Source organism: Rattus norvegicus, chromosome 4 (genome assembly GCF_021556685.1).
Source record: "Rattus norvegicus strain SHRSP/BbbUtx chromosome 4, alternate assembly SHRSP_T2T, whole genome shotgun sequence".
Taxonomy (NCBI): domain Eukaryota; kingdom Metazoa; phylum Chordata; class Mammalia; order Rodentia; family Muridae; genus Rattus; species Rattus norvegicus.
The window spans coordinates 11,340,008-11,361,308 of NC_141537.1; the positions used below are offsets into that span (position 1 = coordinate 11,340,008).

The window sequence follows — 21,301 nt, forward strand, 5'->3', positions numbered from 1 at the left end:
CCCCATCCCCCACCCACCCCAAGTAAATAAATGTACAAAAACATTACTTTCTAAAACTTCTAATGTCTCTAGAGCATGGTGGAGCACACCTGCGATCTAAGCACTGAGGAGGCAGAGAAGGAAGATCCTATGGATCCCATGGATCAAGGTCCTATGGAGTTTGAGGCCAATCCAGGCCTCATGAGACCTGTTTCAAAAAGCTAAAACAGAACACACACCAAACCAACCTAATAACCAACTAAACTCTAGTTACCTAGAGAAGGTTATTTTTTTCTCCTGATAGCAAGTAATTCTAACATTAACTTGGGACAGTTCACTGGTGTCTTGGGGCAGTCCTACAGAACACCCCATGTTGGTATTCTAAGCTCACCCCCACAGCTACTTGGGAACAGCCAGATAGGCTCCGCCCCACAGTTGCCTGGCAACAGCCAGCTGTGCCTGCTGGTATAAGGGGCTGCTTGCCCCTTCTTCTCCCTCTTGCTCTTTGTTCTTCACTGCTCTTGCCCCCTTCCCTATCCCTTCTCTCTATCCCTGCTACCCCTTCCCTCCATGTGCCCATGGCCCGCCTCCTTTCCTCTCTTCTACTCTTCTTCTCTCATTAAACCTCTCCATGTGGAACCATGTTGGCTTGGTGTGTTCTGCCTGGGCACAGGCGGAGACTTAAACCCTAAGACCCCATGTCAGGTACCACGTGCCATGCACCAGTCTCCAGGCCACACTCACTGACTGACTACTACAAAGTATGGGGTCCCATGTTCGACAATTTACTACAGTGACTCAGAAATCAGAACAAGGTCTGGGATTCTAACTTCCCACAAAGCTACAAGTGAACAGAGTCCCTGCTCTAGACGGTATGCCACCCTCACAGCTCCTGGGTGTTTAATGTAGGTCTCAGGAGCCGTCATTTACATATCTTTAATGGAGGCATGCTATCAGGCATGGCTGATTAGATCCTGGGCCACCGATGTCTATGACATGATTGGCCCCTGGAGGGTGACATGGAAAACATGCAGCTTCTAATCAAGGCTTCTCCCTTCTGGCAGCCACCCTTCCTCCAAAACTGTTAGGATGTTAGATGCTCCTGAAGTCCTAACCATTCTCAAGAGTGTTAGCTCTGCCAGTCTATTACAATGTCTCAAGCCAAGATACCACAGCAAGCAAGATCAAATGGCTTTAAAAACAGCACATTCGTGTCACGGTTCAATGTCTTCCAAAGGCTGTGGTAAAGGCTCAATGCGTAGATGCTACTACTGGTAGGTGGAAGATCCTAGAGGGTTGGGCCTTCCCCGGTTATCGGACAGCTGGACACAACCTCCCTTTCAGTTTCCTGGTTTAGGAAATGAGAGGCTGCCTTCACACTGGGCCTGAGGCAGGAGCTTGGTTCACACCTGGTTGCCTGGTCTACAGGGCTCTGAAGTTGCTGCTGCCTCCCTCCACACACTTCACAGTAAACTACCTCAGAAAAGGCAGAGGAGCACATGCTAACTGAACCAAGGCTGGTTTTTCATTGCTCTTGCCCCCTTCCCTATCCCTTCTCATGAAACAGGACATGCCATACAGGATTGTGTGTCTTGGTGCACAGTCCTCATCTCTGCCCTGAGGCTTGTCACAGGGTGCCACCCCAGACAAAGTCCCAAGGCTTCAGGACCACTCAGGCTTGAGGAACTTCCAGAACCATAAACCAAAATAACCTTTTTCTCTTTATAACTTAATTCTCCCCAGCTACTGTATTATAGTTAATATGACTAGTACAATGCCTGGGAAGTCAGGTAACATAAAAATGAAGTGGCAGCTTGTGGGGAGTGGCTTGGTAGCAAAGAGCTTGCATACCCCTGTGTGAAACCCAGGGCGCTACTTCTGGTGCTGAAAAAAATTAAGTAGGAATTTGTTCATTACTAATGGTTTTGGTGCTTCCCAAAATTTCCACAGCTGTGCCTAGTAATTTCTGGTGACTTCAGAATAGTATTTACTATAAGTAGGTTTTCACACTGCAAAAGACTTACATGTTTAAAAAAAATACAGGTGGGATTGCAAGCTGGTACAACCACTCTGGAAATCAATCTGAAGTTTCCTCAGAAAATTGGACATTGCACTATCTGAGGACCCAGCTATATCACTCCTGGGCATACACCCAAAAGATGCTCCAACATACAGCAAGGATACATGCTCCATTATGTTCATGGAAGCCTTATTCATAATAGCCAGAAGCTGGAAAGAACCCAGATGTCCCTCAACAGAGGAACGGATACAGAAAACAATGACATCATGAAATTCACAGGCAAATGGATGGAACTAGAAAATAATCATCCTGAGTGAGGTGACCCAAACACAAAAAAATCACACATGGTATGCACTCACTGATAAGTGGCTATCAGCCCAAAAGCTCGAATTATCCAAGATAAAATTCACAGACCACGTGAAGCTTAAGAAGGACAACCAATGTGCAGATGCTTCAGTCCCTCTTAGAAGGGGGAGCAAAATATTCACAGGAAGAGATATGGAGACAAAGTGTGGAGCAGAGACTGAAGGAAAGGCCATCCAGAGACTGCCCCACCTGGGGATCCAGCCCATACACAGACACCAAACCCAGACAGTATTGCTGATGCCAAGAAGTACAAGCTGACAGGAGCCTGATCTAGCTGTCTCCTGAGAGGCTCTGCCAGAGCATGACAAATACAGAGGTAGATGCTCACAGACAACCACTGAACTGAGATAAGAACAAGGTCACCAATGAAGGAGTCAGAGAGAGGACTGAAGGAGCTGAAGGGGTTTGCAACCCCATAAGAACAATAATACCAACCAACCAGAGCTCCCCAGGGATTAAACCATCATCCAAAGGGTACGCATGGACAGACCCATGGCTCCAGCTGCATATGTAGCAGAGGATGGCCTTGTTGGGCATCAATGGGAGGAGAAGCCCTTGGTCCTGCCAAGGCTCGATGCCCCAGTGTAAGGGAATGTCAGGGTAGGGAGGTGGGAAAAGGTGGGTGGGTGGGGGTACACCCTCATAGAAGCAGGGGGAGGGGGAATGGGATAGAGGGTTTATGGATGGGAAATCACAAAACAGGATAACATTTGAAATGTAAATTTAAAAAATCCAATAAAAAAAAAAAAAAAAGAGGGGGTTGGGGATTTAGCTCAGCAGTAGAGCGCTTGCCTAACAAGCGCAAGGCCCTGGGTTCGGTCCCCAGCTCCGAAACAAAGGAAAAAAAAAAAAAAAAAAAAACAAACTCAAGAGAATAAATAGAAGCCAAGGTGAGATTGTAGAATGTTACTTTTTACTTATCTAATAATAAAACTATATTTTCTGAAAAAAAAATACTGAACTGGAGAGATGGCTCAGTGGTTAAGAGCATTGACTGCTCCTCCAGAGGTCCTGGGTTCAAATCCCCACAACCACATGGTGGCTCACAACCATCTGTAATGGGATCTGATGCCCTCTTCTGATGTGTCTGAAGATAGCTACAGTGTACTTATATATAATAGACTTATAAATAAATCTTAAAAAAATACCTTTAAGGCCAAACCAACTTCTTTATTTTCTTCAGTATATGGAGGTTTCCAAAGTTGAATTCTGTCTTCCCTTAGAAACTGGGTCAGTTTTGCTTGAAGATATTTCTTCTGCGCCATCCTTGAAAGTAAAACTGTAAATCAATAAAACCCGTATCACATTTTAAAATGCTTCACACATTACTTAATCCACTGAGGAACCTCAGCTACTGGATCCAATTACATGCAAGGCAATATAAATTTTTATTGTTGTGTTTTGTTTGTGCTTTTTAAGACAGGGTTTCTCTGTGTAGCCCTGGCTGTCTTGGAACTTGTTCTGTTTCTGTAGACCAAGCTGACCTGGAACAAAGATCTGCCTTCCTTTGCCTTCTGAATACTGGGATTAAATCTATAACCAGCCCATTGTACAATGTCTACTTCCAACTTGCTAAGATGTAACAAGGAGTAACATACTCTCATGTTTCTTATGGAAGAAGGGAGCAAACCAGGGCATTCTGCATTATAATTCTAGGCCTCTGCTCTGCTCAGTAGCAGCCCAGCCCTATCTCTCCATTTCTTACCCTGTTATTATCATAAAGACAGGGAAAGGGGCTGGCCAGACAACTCAGGGGTTAGAGCTGTCATACTTCCAGAAGTCAGTTTGGTTCCAAATATCCCCATGGAAGTTCACAATCATCTGTAATATCAGTTCCAGGGGAATCCAAGGTCCTCTTCTGGTATACATACATACAGGCAAAACACCCATACCCACTAAAAAAAAAAAAGGTAATTAAAAAAAAAAAAAAGGACAAGGCAAACCCTTTAGTAACCCAATCTATACTTTGTAAATTCTCTCACACTTAGCCACTTTAATTCAAAACCTAAGACTAAGCATAGAGAAAAGCTAGTCTGAACTATGAAGCATCAGTACTAAATGTTTATATAGCTGAACTCTGAAAATAAAGTTAGCTAGGGGGCTGGAGAGATGGCTCAGCTGTTAAGAGCACTGACTGCTCTTCCAGAGGTCCTGAGTTCAAATCCCAGCAACCACATGGTGGCTCACAACCATCTGTAATGAGATCCAACCCCCTCTTCTGGTGTGTCTGAAGACAGCTACAGTGTACTCACATATAATAAATAAATAAATCTTCCCCCCTAAATAAATAAATCTTAAAAAAAAAAAGTTAGCTAAGTATGGTGATGCACACCTTTATTCCCAGCATTTGGAGGGCACAGACAGGTAGATCTCTGAGTTCCAGGCCAGCCTCGAGGAATCAATCAATAAATAAAAGAACGTACAGCACTGCACCATTTCACTTTTTGTTTCTTTATTTGTTTAGTTTGAGAATTGCTTGTCTTCAAGATTTGTTCCTTGGTTTTGTTTTCACTGGTACTTCTGAGAAGTCCCTTTACTGCTGGGAAACTCCAGGCTCCAGGTTTGTAAAACCACAAAATGAGCCCGGGCCAGAACTGGCATGGGACAACCGCCTACAATAGGGACTCTAGTTTGTCTCACAATTCCATGCTGCACGTCCTCAGCATACAACTTTCCATTTTTTACATAGGAGGTGTGATGGCATTGCACAGGAGCACAGCTATTCCACAGGGTAGGTGGGGCTACTGAAAGCATTGCACATGAGCACTGACAGCATGCTGACGGCATTGCACATGAGCACAGCTATTCCACGGGGTAGGTGGGGCTGCTAAGAGCCTGCGGCAGCTGGAAGAAGTAGTAAAGTGTTTCAAGGTTTGCCAGATTAAACACAGTAGGAAGCTACTCACTCCTCACTGGTGAACATGAATTCCAGAGAGTGGAACAATACGTGGATTGATATAACTTAAATATCGTCCTTCTAAACACAATCCACCTCATCTTCAATACAAGCGTGGTGACTTAAGCATTATTCCATAACCACACTTTTAAAAGGATGCCCAGATCTATCTGAGAGTGAGAAACAGGTCATCAGGATGGCACATGGAGTGAACATTGTGTGTATTTATGTCAGAGAGGGAGAGAGGGAGAGAGGAAGGGAAGAGAGAGAGGGTGAGAGACAGGGAGAGAGGGATGGGGGAGGGAGAGAGAGACGAGGGGAAGCAGAAAGACAGAGAATATGCTGTGTGCTTTCACTCATAAGCTCACCACAGGCACTTAGGAGCTTTGCAAATACAAATCTCTTAAACCACCAAACACAGGATTCAAATTTATAGAAATTCTGAGAAAAAGATCACTGCAATCTCCTAAGGAGGGTGGCAGGGATAATTTACTAGTACCCAGCTATTCAGAAGGTTGAAAACAGCCTTTCAACTGTATCCAGTCCTTTGTCTGAAAAAAGGATATTACAACCCTTCATCTGTGCCCACACTGTTGCCAGGTCTGCATCACATAAGATTTTTTTCCTTTTTTTTTTTTTCTTTTTAAAAAAAAAAACCATGACAGAGTCTCAGTACTGAGCTCTGGCTGTCCTGGAACTCACTATGTAAACCAGGCTTAACTTGAACTCACAGAGATCTCCAGTCTCTGCCTCCCAAGCTCTGGGAGGAGGGTGTGCCACGCCCAGATTAACCTAAGATTTAATGTTTAACGAAATTAGACCACCGAAGCCGACCATAGTTATGCTCGCCTTTAGCGAATTCCAAGACAGACAGAGCTATACAGTGAGACACTATCTCAAAAAAAAAAAAAAATTAAACCACTGTATTGAAACGTATGAAACTCCAACTACAGGCAACAGAATGACCCATGTTAGGTCAAAAGGAAGAAAATCTAACAGCCCAGTTTTCAATTTTAACTGGAGAACTGCGTTTCCTGTCTGTCGCTGGGCGTTCCACATCATACAGCAGAAAATACTTGTCATGAATATCAGAGCTCTGAACCGAAAGTGAAACGTTAGGAATCAACGCTGAAAAATATCACTTTCACTTGTCAATCAATCGAGACTGCCTACAGCCTTACGCACATTCAACACGTTCCCTCTCGGGGAAATAACACGCAATTAGGGCCTCCTATTTAAAAGTAAGGGCAAGGGAAGGGGCAGGGACAGTGTGGGTCCAGAAAGCTCGCGTTCTCACCCAACGCCATCCACTGTCTGCACGTCAGCCCAGGCAGTCAGCTCATCCTAGCTCAGGCTGGCGGCCGGTATCCTTCCCTTTCCCTCAGCTCTACCGCGACCTCCTCCCGCTTCCGCCCCAGCCTGCCCCGCCGGGTTCGCCCGACCACTCCTGCCCACCCAGCCGACGGCCGCCTCAGCCGCGCTGCCAGGCCGAGGCCCAAACCCGGGTCGGTGCCCGCCGCAGCAGTCTCACCTGCGCCACCACCGAGCCAGCCGAGACCAGCCAAATGCCCGGATGCGGCAGAGGCCGCCGTTTGTTTTCATTCCGGGTGAGGCCGGCCCCGCCCCCGGCTCCGCCCCCTCGCGCCGTCCGGAAGGCGGGTCGTGGGCGGGGGCTACACGGAGGGGTGGGGCCGAGGGGCGAGCTGAAGGCGGTGGGAAAGGAAGGAAGCCCGGAAAACGCGACTTGGGGGCGGGGCTAGTACTTAGTGGGCGGGACTGTGTGGGGCGGGACGATCGCGTAATGGAGCTAGGGAGAGTGTGGGCAGGGCGGGGCTGATGTAGAGGAGGGAGGTGAGGGGCAAAGTGGGTGGGGCGAGGGCCAAGATGAGGGTCAGGCAATCTGTGGGCAGACCTGGTAGTTTGCTGGTGGAGCTGATCTGGGAAGGGGCGCGAAAGAAGATGGAGGCAGGGCGGGCTGTAGGTGGAGCTGTTAGGTTGGAAAGGCGGGGCTAAAACTAGTCTTGGGAGGTGGGAGAGGGGCAGAGGAGGCCTGGTGAGGCACTGCAAATCTAATAGTGCTCCAGGTCCACTCCCAGACACAGTTTTTCTGAGGTCAGAGGAAAATGAATCTGGCTTTATTCCACAAAAGCCTTGACAGAGCAAGACCTGTTTTCCTGAACATTTTCTCGTCTTCCCTCTACTAGGCCCAGGGGGTCCCCCTAAACTGAAGGATCCGCACACCACCCTACACAATCCCACCAGGATCCCCTCTCCTGTTGAAGTTAGGTAGGCTACCCATGCTTCCAGCAGCTTCTGCTACTCAGTTCTGCCCATTACCACCATGGGTACAGTAGATATGGATGTCAGCTTTGCTCAGTGCTGTGAAAAATACCAGTATCTAGGAACAGGCATGTGTCCTTATATCTAGGAAAGGAAACAATCCAAACGGGAATAAAAAATGAGGTATGTTTTTAATACTGTGAGAAAGGAAACAACGCTCTGGTGTTGAGATTCATCTTGCTGCAGACTGTGAGGAGGTCTGATCTAGCCTGCAGGAGCATAAGCAACCAGGAACCCCAACAGGGAGCTTGCCAACTGCTAGCCTGCCAGTGAAGCTACATTGATCATTCAACACCTGCTTCCCACGCACATACGGGAGAGCCCAGTACAGGCCCACCAAGTCAGTCCAAAAATGGCCTCTGTGAATCAGGAGCTAAAGAAGTTATTATAAGGTTCAGATTTGCAAGTTGTTTGTTATGCCTCCCAACTGACACAGCTATCAGAACCAAACAAAAGAAAGTGAATGTGTGATGGTTTATATATGCTCAGCCCTGGGAGTGGCACTATTAGAAGGTGTGACTTTGTCGGAGTAGGTGTGTCACTGTGGATGTGGGTTATAAGACCCTCACCCTAGCTGCCTTTAATTCCTGAAGAATGAGGCAAGCAGATTTCCTGAGTTCAAGGTTAGCCTAGAACAAAGAAAGTTTTAGATCCAGGAATGCCAGTACATACCTTTAATCCCAGCGTTTAGGAAACAGGTATGAGCTCAAAGACAGTCGACAGAGCAAGTTCCAGGACAAGTCAAGCTTAGGCAGTGAAGGAGTTGGAAAACAGAAAGCTGATGATAATGTAATAGATCAAGGAGGCCATGTTCTAACTCCTGCAAGCAGCAGAGCTCGGCAGCTTGGCCACATGGCTCTGGTTTTAGAGTCAAGAACAGAAGGGACTACTGGGACAATTGATGCTGGTTAGCTGGAGTTAAGAAATTAGGTGTGAGTAAGAAGAGATCAGCATGGGCTGGAGAGATGGCTCAGTGGTTAAGAGCACTGACTGCACTTCCAGAGGTCCTGAGTTCAATTCCCAGCAGCTACATGGTGGCTCACAACCATCCGTAATGAGATCTGATGCCCTTTTCTGGTGTTTCTGGAGACAGCTACAGTGTACTCATATACACACAATTAATAAATCTTGAGAGAGGGAGAGAGAGAGAGAGAGAGAGAGAGAGAGAGAGAGAGAGAGAAACCAGCATCACTGAGGTTATCGGGGGAGTGTTTTCTGAGAGCACAAAGAAGCTGTGTTCCAGAGATAGCCAAGGTTGTACCTCATGCTGCAAGCTGTACTTGGTAATGTGTGAGAGTCATCCAGATAGTACTGGTTTTGAAGGCATGAGCATGAGCAGCTTGGCACTAGACATTGGTAAAGGTGCAGCCTCAGTTGCAGTTGATGGCCCAAAACTGAAGGGGTCATTTGAGATTTGGCACCATGAAGAGAGCCAGGACCGTGGCAAGATCACCAAGAACAGCAACGGCAGTGGAGTGGATCAACCTGAGCTTAGAGAGCTACAGCGGGCAGAGCTGGAGAAGAGACATCAGCCCTTTGGAGGAGCCCAGAAGATCATGGGTGGATCCCAGACTTTGAAGCGAGAAACTGTAACATTGAAGTTGCACTGGAGACCCAGGATGTTCAAGATGCCAGAACCATGATCTATCTACTGAAGAAAACTGCTAACAGGGAGTGGAACCAGCCCAGGAGAAAGAAGTTTGTTGCAGTCAACAAAGATGAAAAAGGATTTGGAGATCTGAAAACTGCTTTGACATCAGACATGCAGATGCAGAGTTTGGAGTTTGCCAAATGGTTTCCTATCTTGACTCAGGGATTACAGTTAAGTGATTGGATGGATCTCAGAAGAGACTTTGAACTTTTAACATGGTTGAGATTCCTATAGACTATGGGGACTTTTGAAGTTGGACTAAATGTTTTGCATTATGCTATATTTAGGTATGGCCCCCCCCATAGACTCATATGGTTGGACAAGCCTATGGGGGCCAAGGAGTGGAATGTGATGGTTTGTATATGCTCAGCCCAGGGAATAGCACTATTAGAAGGTGTGTCCTTGATGGAGTAGGTGTGTCACTGTGGGCATGGGCTTTAAGACCTCACCCTGGCTGCCTAGAAGTGAGTCTTCCACCAGCAGCCCTCAGATGAAGATGTAGAACTCTCAGCTCCTCCTGTACCATGCCTGCCTAGATGCTGCCATGCTCCCACCTTGATAATGATGGACTGAACCTCTAAACCTGTAAGCCAGCCCAATTATATGTTGTCCTTATAAGACTTGCCTCGGTCATGGTGACTGTTCACAGTAGTAAAAACTTAACTAGGATAGAGTGTAAACCCAAAAAAATGGTATCTGTAGGTAACTATTTCCACTCTAAAGAAATTATTAAGGCATTGTCTTTCCTTCTTTGCAACTAAATAACAAACTTACTGTGCAAAGTGAAACTTGATTCTTGCCTCCCAAAGATCCTACTGCTGTTTTTTTGTATATGTAGATTGGTCTTTCTGTACAGAATTTAAAGTTTTTTTCATGGGATTGAATAGCATGAATTTTCATTTTTAAAACAATATTATTGTGATTTAATGCATATGGATCATAATATTCAAATTCGAGTTATATGATTCAGTGCTTTTCAGTATATTTTTTTAAAGATTTATTCATTTATTATATATAAGTACACTGCAGCTGTCTTCAGACACATCAGAAGAGGGCAACGGATCCCATTACAGATGGTTGTGAGCCACCATGTGGTTGCTGGGAATTGAACTCAGGACCTCTGGAAGAGCAGTCGGGTGCTCTTAACTGCTGAGCCATCTCTCCAGCCCGCTTTTCAGTATATTTGAAGAGTTGACCATACATAATCACAAAAAATTTTAAAACATTTTATCACTTTTTAAAAAGATTTATTTATTATGTATACAGTCTCTTTTCATGTATGCCTGCATGCCAGAAGAGGTCATCAGATCCCATTACAGATGGCTGTGAGCCACTATATGGGTGCTGGGAATTGAGCTTAGACCTCTGGAAGAGCAGTCAATGCTCTCATCCTCTGAGCCATCTCTCCAGCCCATTTCATCACTTTCCAAATGAACCCAGAACCCACGATGTCAGACCCTCCTGGGCTCCCTCAGTTTTTGCCCTCTGCTGAGCCTTGCTGACACATGTGGAAACTTTTGTTTTTAAGAAAAGAACATCTTGGCTTTTGCTGTTTGGCCGATGGGCGGTAACACCATTGAGTCAGTTCCTGTTTTTATTCTGAGAATGTAACTTGTTTTTCCATTTCCATGTTCCTGTTTCTATCCTGAGAACATTTCTTTTCCATTGTGCTTCTGGGGTTTTTCCACCCTGTGAACTTGAGATATATATATATCAGTAAAGCTTTTGCATTCTCATAGCACGAATGACCCGAGTCTCTGTCTTCTGTTAAATCCCCCAGGCCTATGCCTGGTTCTTGGTACCGTGGCGCCACCAAGTGGAGGTCCCTACCAAGATAAGGAAAGTGAAGAGCCTCTGATGGGATCATTCCAAGAAGCTGGCCGGTGAAGTGAAAGGAACGTATTGGCTCAGAAGTTTAGTTCGCAGTAAGTAAAAGGGTTGTGCCATGGGAACCTCAAGTTCCACATTACAGCTAATAGATCAGATAGTAGCTCTGCTCAAGCAGCAGGGAACAGAGATAAAGGTAAAAACAGCTAAAGAATTTATTAAAACTTTAGAAAAGACTAGTCCCTGGTTTGTTCATTCAGGAGTACTTAGTATTCCTGATTGGGAACATGTTAAGACAGATTTGCAGAGGACACTGCAAAGAGATGGCCCTGAGAGCATTCCTGTCACCATGTTCTCTTTGTGGATATTGGTCAAGGATGCTCTCTTGAGCACTAACGCTAAGAGAAAGGAACAAATGTCAGAGATAGAAAGAACATTCAGAGCGTCACAGGATGATGCCTCTCGCAAGTCTTTACAAATCTCAGATTCAGATCAGGATTCAAGCTCAGAGGAGGATGAAGAAGAAACATTAGAAAAAGAAATAGAGGCTGGTTGCTGCCGCTGCAGAGAGCCCCTGGGCAGCACCCCACGAGCGAACCTGAGCCTCGGGACCACAGGTAGGACCAAATTTTCTGCTGCAAGAAAGCTGCCTGGTGAGCTTGGGACACACGGAAGCAGAATTTCTCTAGGACCCCGCACGGTCTGTGTTTACCGGAAGTCCCACACCCGCGGATCCCGGCCCGCAGCAGCTCTCTGCTCCCAGACCCGGTGAGAGAGAGACCCAACCGCCTGGTCAGGTGGGCACTCCTGAGGCTGCAGAGCAGAAGAGACCACCAACACTGCTCACCCCTGCCCACATCCCTGGCCCAAAAGGAAACTGTATAAGGCCTCTGGGCTCCCGTGGGGGAGGGCCCAGGAGCGGCAGGACTTCTGCGCCTGAGACACCGCCGGATCCTGAAAGAAACAGACCGGATAAACAGTTCTCTGCACCCAAATCCCGTGGGAGGGAGAACTAAACCTTCAGAGAGGCAGACAAGCCTGGGAAACCAGAAGAGACTGCTCCCTGCACACACATCTCGGACGCCAGAGGACAAAGCCAAAGACCATCTGGAACCCTGGTGCACTGAAGCTCCCGGAAGGGGCGGCACAGGTCTTCCTGGTTGCTGCCGCTGCAGAGAGCCCCTGGGCAGCACCCCACGAGCGAACCTGAGCCTCGGGACCACAGGTAAGACCAAATTTTCTGCTGCAAGAAAGCTGCCTGGTGAACTCAAGACACAGGCCCACAGGAACAGCTGAAGACCTGTAGAGAGGAAAAACTACACGCCCGAAAGCAGAACACACTGTCCCCATAACTGACGGAAAGAGAGGAAAACAGGTCTACAGCACTCCTGACACACAGGCTTATAGGTCAGTCTACCCACTGTCAGAAATAGCAGAACAAAGTAACACTAGAGATAATCTGATGGCGAGAGGCAAGCGCAGGAACCCAAGCAACAGAAACCAAGACTGCATGCCATCATCGGAGCCCAATTCTCCCACCAAAACAAACATGGAATATCCAAACACACCAGAAAAGCAAGATCTAGTTTCAAAATCATATTTGATCATGATGCTGGAGGACTTCAAGAAAGACATGAACACACTTAGGGAAACACAGGAAATCATTAATAAACAAGTAGAAACCTACAAAGAGGAATGGCAAAAATCCCTGAAAGAATTCCAGGAAAACACAATCAAACAGATGAAGGAATTAAAAATGGAAATAGAAGCAATCAAGAAAGAACACATGGAAACAACCCTGGATATAGAAAACCAAAAGAAGAGACAAGGAGCTGTAGATACAAGCTTCACCAACAGAATACAAGAGATGGAAGAGAGAATCTCAGGAGCAGAAGATTCCATAGAAATCATTGACTCAACTGTCAAAGATAATGTAAAGCGGAAAAAGCTACTGGTCCAAAACATACAGGAAATCCAGGACTCAATGAGAAGATCAAACCTAAGGATAATAGGTATAGAAGAGAGTGAAGACTCCCAGCTCAAAGGACCAGTAAATATCTTCAACAAAATCATAGAAGAAAACTTTCCTAACCTAAAAAAAGAGATACCCATAGGCATACAAGAAGCCTACAGAACTCCAAATAGATTGGACCAGAAAAGAAACACCTCCCGTCACATAATTGTCAAAACACCAAACGCACAAAATAAAGAAAGAATATTAAAAGCAGTAAGGGAAAAAGGTCAAGTAACATATAAAGGGAGACCTATCAGAATCACACCAGACTTCTCGCCAGAAACTATGAAGGCCAGAAGATCCTGGACTGATGTCATACAGACCCTAAGAGAACACAAATGCCAGCCCAGGTTACTGTATCCAGCAAAACTCTCAATTAACATTGATGGAGAAACCAAGATATTCCATGACAAAACCAAATTTACACAATATCTTTCTACAAATCCAGCACTACAAAGGATAATAAATGGTAAAGCCCAACATAAGGAGGCAAGCTATACCCTAGAAGAAGCAAGAAACTAATCGTCTTGGCAACAAAACAAAGAGAATGAAAGCACACAAACATAACCTTACATCCAAATATGAATATAACGGGAAGCAATAATCACTATTCCTTAATATCTCTCAATATCAATGGCCTCAACTCCCCAATAAAAAGACATAGATTAACAAACTGGATACGCAACGAGGACCCTGCATTCTGCTGCCTACAGGAAACACACCTCAGAGACAAAGACAGACACTACCTCAGAGTGAAAGGCTGGAAAACAACTTTCCAAGCAAATGGTCAGAAGAAGCAAGCTGGAGTAGCCATTCTAATATCAAATAAAATCAATTTCCAACTAAAAGTCATCAAAAAAGATAAGGAAGGACACTTCATATTCATCAAAGGAAAGATCCACCAAGATGAACTCTCAATCCTAAATATCTATGCCCCAAATACAAGGGCACCTACATACGTAAAAGAAACCTTACTAAAGCTCAAAACACACATTGCACCTCACACAATAATAGTGGGAGATTTTAACACCCCACTCTCATCAATGGACAGATCATGGAAACAGAAATTAAACAGTGATGTCGTCAGACTAAGAGAAGTCATGAGCCAAATGGACTTAACGGATATTTATAGAACATTCTATCCTAAAGCAAAAGGATATACCTTCTTCTCAGCTCCTCATGGTACTTTCTCCAAAATTGACCATATAATTGGTCAAAAAACGGGCCTCAACAGGTACAAAAAGATAGAAATAATCCCATGCGTGCTATCAGACCACCACGGCCTAAAACTGGTCTTCAATAACAATAAGGGAAGAATGCCCACATATACGTGGAAATTGAACAATGCTCTACTCAATGATAACCTGGTCAAGGAAGAAATAAAGAAAGAAATTAAAAACTTTTTAGAATTTAATGAAAATGAGGATACAACATACTCAAACTTATGGGACACAATGAAAGCTGTGCTAAGAGGAAAACTCATAGCGCTGAGTGCCTGCAGAAAGAAACAGGAAAGAGCATATGTCAGCAGCTTGACAGCACACCTAAAAGCTCTAGAACAAAAAGAAACAAATACACCCAGGAGGAGTAGAAGGCAGGAAATAATCAAACTCAGAGCTGAAATCAACCAAGTAGAAACAAAAAGGGCCATAGAAAGAATCAACAGGACCAAAAGTTGGTTCTTTGAGAAAATCAACAAGATAGATAAACCCTTAGCCAGACTAACGAGAGGACACAGAGAGTGCGTCCAAATTAACAAAATCAGAAATGAAAAGGGAGACATAACTACAGATTCAGAGGAAATTCAAAAAATCATCAGATCTTACTATAAAAACCTATATTCAACAAAATTTGAAAATCTTCAGGAAATGGACAGTTTCCTAGACAGATACCAGGTATCAAAGTTAAATCAGGAACAGATAAACCAGTTAAACAACCCCATAACTCCTAAGGAAATAGAAGCAGTCATTAAAGGTCTCCCAACCAAAAAGAGCCCAGGTCCAGATGGGTTTAGTGCAGAATTCTATCAAACCTTCATAGAAGACCTCATACCAATATTATCCAAACTATTCCACAAAATTGAAACAGATGGAGCCCTACCAAATTCCTTCTACGAAGCTACAATTACTCTTATACCTAAACCACACAAAGACACAACAAAGAAAGAGAACTTCAGACCAATTTCCCTTATGAATATCGACGCAAAAATACTCAATAAAATTCTGGCAAACCGAATTCAAGAGCACATCAAAACAATCATCCACCATGATCAAGTAGGCTTCATCCCAGGCATGCAGGGATGGTTTAATATACGGAAAACCATCAACGTGATCCATTATATAAACAAACTGAAAGAACAGAACCACATGATCATTTCATTAGATGCTGAGAAAGCATTTGACAAAATTCAACACCCCTTCATGATAAAAGTCCTGGAAAGAATAGGAATTCAAGGCCCATACCTAAACATAGTAAAAGCCATATACAGCAAACCAGTTGCTAACATTAAACTAAATGGAGAGAAACTTGAAGCAATCCCACTAAAATCAGGGACTAGACAAGGCTGCCCACTCTCTCCCTACTTATTCAATATAGTTCTTGAAGTTCTAGCCAGAGCAATCAGACAACAAAAGGAGATCAAAGGGATACAGATCGGAAAAGAAGAGGTCAAAATATCACTATTTGCAGATGATATGATAGTATATTTAAGTGATCCCAAAAGTTCCACCAGAGAACTACTAAAGCTGATAAACAACTTCAGCAAAGTGGCTGGGTATAAAATTAACTCAAATAAATCAGTTGCCTTCCTCTATACAAAAGAGAAACAAGCCGAGAAAGAAATTAGGGAAACGACACCCTTCATAATAGACCCAAATAATATAAAGTACCTCGGTGTGACTTTAACCAAGCAAGTAAAAGATCTGTACAATAAGAACTTCAAGACACTGAAGAAAGAAATTGAAGAAGACCTCAGAAGATGGAAAGATCTCCCATGCTCATGGATTGGCAGGATTAATATAGTAAAAATGGCCATTTTACCAAAAGCGATCTACAGATTCAATGCAATCCCCATCAAAATACCAATCCAATTCTTCAAAGAGTTAGACAGAACAATCTGCAAATTCATCTGGAATAACAAAAAACCCAGGATAGCTAAAACTATCCTCAACAATAAAAGGACTTCAGGGGGAATCACTATCCCTGAACTCAAGCAGTATTACAGAGCAATAGTGATAAAAACTGCATGGTATTGGTACAGAGACAGACAGATAGACCAATGGAATAGAATTGAAGACCCAGAAATGAACCCACACACCTATGGTCACTTGATTTTTGACAAAGGAGCCAAAACCATCCATTGGAAAAAAGATAGCATTTTCAGCAAATGGTGCTGGTTCAACTGGAGGGCAACATGTAGAAGAATGCAGATCGATCCATGCTTATCACCCTGTACAAAGCTTAAGTCCAAGTGGATCAAGGACCTCCACATCAAACCAGACACACTCAAACTAATAGAAGAAAAACTAGGGAAGCATCTGGAACACATGGGCACTGGAAAAAATTTCCTGAACAAAACACCAATGGCTTATGCTCTAAGATCAAGAATTGACAAATGGGATCTCATAAAACTGCAAAGCTTCTGTAAGGCAAAGGACACTGTGGTTAGGACAAAACGGCAACCAACAGATTGGGAAAAGATCTTTACCAACCCTACAACAGATAGAGGCCTTATATCCAAAATATACAAAGAACTCAAGAAGTTAGACCGCAGGGAAACAAATAACCCTATTAAAAAATGGGGTTCAGAGCTAAACAAAGAATTCACAGCTGAGGAATGCCGAATGGCTGAGAAACACCTAAAGAAATGTTCAACATCTTTAGTCATAAGGGAAATGCAAATCAAAACAACCCTGAGATTTCACCTCACACCAGTGCGATTGGCTAAGATCAAAAACTCAGGTGACAGCAGATGCTGGCGAGGATGTGGAGAAAGAGGAACACTCCTCCATTGTTGGTGGGATTGCAGACTGGTAAAACCATTCTGGAAATCAGTCTGGAGGTTCCTCAGAAAATTGGACATTGAACTGCCTGAGGATCCAGCTATACCTCTCTTGGGCATATACCCAAAAGATGCCTCAACATATAAAAGAGACACGTGCTCCACTATGTTCATTGCAGCCTTATTTATAATAGCCAGAAAATGGAAAGAACCCAGATGCCCTTCAACAGAGGAATGGATACAGAAAATGTGGTACATCTACACAATGGAATATTACTCAGCTATCAAAAACAACGAGTTTATGAAATTCGTAGGCAAATGGTTGGAACTGGAAAATATCATCCTGAGTGAACTAACCCAATCACAGAAAGACATACATGGTATGCACTCATTGATAAGTGGCTATTAGCCCAAATGCTTGAATTACCCTAGATCCCTAGAACAAACGAAACTCAAGACGGATGATCAAAATGTGAATGCTTCACTCCTTCTTTAAATGAGGAAAAAGAATACCCTTGGCAGGGAAGGGAGAGGCAAAGATTAAAACAGAGACTGAAGGAACACCCATTCAGAGCCTGTCCCACATTTGGCCCATACATATACAGCCACCCAATTGGACTAGATGGATGAAGCAAAGAAGTGCAGACCGACAGGAGCCGGATGTAGATCGCTCCTGAGAGACACAGCCAGAATACAGCAAATACAGAGGCGAATGCCAGCAGCAAACCACTGAACTGAGAATAGGTCCCCTATTGAAGGAATCAGAGAAAGAACTGGAAGAGCTTGAAGGGGCTCGAGACCCCAAAAGTACAACAATGCCAAGCAACCAGAGCCTCCAGGGACTAAGCCACTACCTAAAGACTATACATGGACTGACCCTGGACTCTGACCCCATAGGTAGCAATGAATATACTAGTAAGAGCACCAGTGGAAGGGGAAGCCCTGGGTCCTGCTAAGACTGAACCCCCAGTGAACTAGTCTATGGGGGGAGGGCGGCAATGGTGGGAGGGTTGGGAGGGGAACACCCATAAGGAAGGGGAGGGGGGAGGGGGATGTTTGCCCGGAAACCGGGAAAGGGAATAACACTCGAAATGTATATAAGAAACACTCAAGTTAATAAAAAAAAAAAAAAAAGAAAAAGAAAAAGAAATAGAGGGGTTGGGGATTTAGCTCAGCGGTAGAGCGCTTGCCTAGCAAGCGCAAGGCCCTGGGTTCGGTCCCCAGCTCCGGGAAAAAAAAAAAAAAGAAATAGAGGAGCTTAAAAGGAAGATTAATAAATGCATGGTTGTTAAAAAAAAAATCAAGATCTCATCCTCCTAGTAAAAATCCCTTCTTTAAAGAAGAGGGAGCTCCTGCTCCTCCTGCCTTTGAACCCTATCCTTCCTTGGAGTGGTGTTATGGAGAGAAGGCTCCAAGGAGAGGGGTAATTTTTCCTGAGCCTTCCCCTGGACAGGGAGCAGTGTTTCCTGTTGTTGAGGACCCAGACCCCAACAAAATATTGTCAATTATTAGACAATATGTTCCTCTGAGTTTTAAGGATTTGAAAAGCCTGAAAGAAGCAGTCTCTGCTTATGGTCCCCTTGTTCTCTTTATTTCTGCTATTTTTTTTTTTTGTTCTTTTTTTTCGGAGCTGGGGACCGAACCCAGGGGCTTGCACTTCTTAGGCAAGTGCTCTACCACTGAGCTAAATCCCCAACCCTATTTCTGCTATTTTTGAATCTTATGTTATGTCCAATTTGACTCCTGGAGATTGGCAACAATTATGTAGGGCAGTGCTGTCTGGGGGAGATTGTCTCATATGGAGAGGAGAATGTTGGGAGCAGTGCTCCCAGACAGCTCAGAGAGATGCTGCTGCAGGATGGGGGAGGGACATCTTACATGATATGGGAGTGGTGCTTACCACTGAACCCCAACCAGTGCAGAGGATGCTTATGAACAGGGATTTGCCCCCAGGAAGGGTTTGGGGAGGTAAGACAGGGTAATCTTCAACCTGTGTCTGATGGGGAACTGGTTGTTCAATCCCATACAGATGGGATGGGATTGCGAGGTTTGTCATGGGGACCACTGCTAAGTTGCTTCCTATCCTGTGTAGAGCACTGGCCCCTTTTCTTTGAAAAATTGGAGGCAGCATATGGACTTTTGCAGGAGCAGTTACAGGTGGGACACATTGTTCCCAATGTTTCTTTGTGGTCCTCTTATATGCCTGGATGCTGCTTCTCTGATGTTAAGACAGGGGTAGCGTTTAATTCCACTACCCCTTAGAATACATCTATCACATTTGAAGGTTCCCTTAAAATTGAAAATAGTAGGTTTAGTAAAATTTTTAATATCTCCTCCTTCACCTGTGTAATTCCTCCATTTTTCTTTGTGGTTTGGAATGGTACCAATGCTGGAGATAGTTTTGTTATCTACAAGAGGAATGTCATCTACATGAGGCTGCTGGGGACCAAAGGACTCTACCCTGGTTGTCTTCTAGTCACTCGCCATGAGGGGCTGATTGAAGGTCAACCCCAACATGCTGGAAAATAAACCTCTTGCATTTGCATCAAACTCCGTTCTCGTGTTTCACTTGGGGGTCTCCCAGTAGTTAAGACTCACTTGGAGCCTTACACAAGCAGTTTTTTGGAGGTACAGGCTACACCAGCAAGGGTACAGTTTAAACTTATTGGCTAAGCATATTGACCTTTGAATCAATTGGCTAGCAGGCATATGACATGCATTCGAACTCTATGCAATCACACTAGGACACTAGGGTCTTTTTATTCAAGCTCGAGACACAGCAGAATGGGAGGCTGAAGCCCCAAGCTCTCTCAGCAGGACAAGTTATTATAGGAAATGATAAGCAAACAAGGGGGTTTCTAGCCTGGCACACAACTGATTGGGGGGACTATTATGGAATTTTGTGGCTCTTTAAAATAATTGCCTGGTGCTGGGAGCAAAACTGTAAACTTCTGCTTTCCTCCTGATTGGTAGTTGTGAGGAAATGAAGGGCTAGGGGCAGGCCTGTAAACTGGAGGCTCAAGTTTGTTGGGGAATAACCTGGGAACTTGTGTTAGAGAGTTCAATCTTAAGTCCGGTTCTCTAAGATGGAGTCTGAACCCAAGATCTGGTCTCTCATTCCTCCCTTTCTTTGGCAACTACAAGGTCCAATAATGGGGCTTTCTGGAGCTTGTAGGCTTCTTTGTTTAGATTTTGGAGGGAGTAATAGTGATTCCTCATGACCCTAAGATGAATAGTCCCAAGTCTTTCTTTCATGAACTGGACCAATCTCTTTAGAATGTCGGGACCAAAGGTAAGGAGCAGAAGTAAAATGAGCAGGGCACCCAGTAGGGTAGATATCACATGGTCAGCCATGGGAACCTGTTGAACTATGGTTTAAACCAGCTTTGTGCCTGTTCTCTTTCTCTTTTTTTTTTTTTTCTGTTACCCAGGCCCTCTCTAACTTTGGCCACTGACTCTTTGACTATTCTAGAATGGTCAGCATAAAACCAGCATTCTTCTTTAAGAGATGTACACAGCCCTTCTTGTGGTATAAACAAGAGATCTAGCACCCTCCTATTTTGGAGTACTACCTCTCCCAGGGAGCCCAGAGATTCTGGGAGGAGAGAGACCCCTTTCTCTAATCTCTGTATATCAGTGTCTAAGGCCTCTCTTAGACCATCATAATGTTTGTTTTGCAACATCAAGGAGGCTACCCCAGTTCCAGTGCCAGCCATTCCCAATTCTGTGAGAACTGCCTGGGTTACAACTGAGACTGGTTCTCACTTGGCTCTTGGGGCAACTAAACCTGAGGTTCCACGTAGGAAATCTAGGACTTAGTCATCTGTGTGATAGATGACCCTGGGTAACAACTGGCCAAGTACACAGAATTCCTTGTCTGGTATAATATAGGCCCATAGGCACATGGGGTAAGCCCTGCAATTCATGCCCACAAGGCCCAGGTGCATGGTTATAAGTATTTATCATTGTCTAGATTCTTCCTGTAGGTCTGATTACAGGGGTGGCTATAGGACTCAAGTGAGCTTTAAGGTCAGCTTGGCCTCACCTCGTTGCCATATGCACTCAGTGCGGTTCTCAGTTTCAGTAAAGTCTCCAATCAGGGCTATGTCTTTAAAGTAGGGTAGCCATATCTCATAGGACAGGCAGCATGACTCAGTTACCTCAGGTCTGGATGCATTGGTCACCCGAGAAGACTGAAGCATCATGTT

The 21,301-nt window shown here is 44.5% G+C and overlaps 1 protein-coding gene across 6 annotated transcripts in view; it reads right to left on the reverse strand.

The window, feature by feature from the left end:
• The window catches only part of Nub1 (negative regulator of ubiquitin-like proteins 1), a 30,742-nt gene extending 23,910 nt beyond the window's left edge, over positions 1 to 6,832 (reverse strand). Inside the window, exons 1-3 of one of the 6 annotated variants that reach the window (XM_087656342.1) lie at positions 6,559 to 6,832; positions 4,071 to 4,260; positions 3,514 to 3,631 (exon numbers count right to left, since the gene is read on the reverse strand). In XM_087656342.1, coding sequence (XP_087512468.1) covers positions 3,514 to 3,631; positions 4,071 to 4,084 — 132 coding nt within the window. In that variant the 5' untranslated portion in view covers positions 4,085 to 4,260; positions 6,559 to 6,832. 6 annotated transcript variants of the gene reach the window in all.
• Positions 6,833 to 21,301: the final 14,469 nt, after the last annotated feature.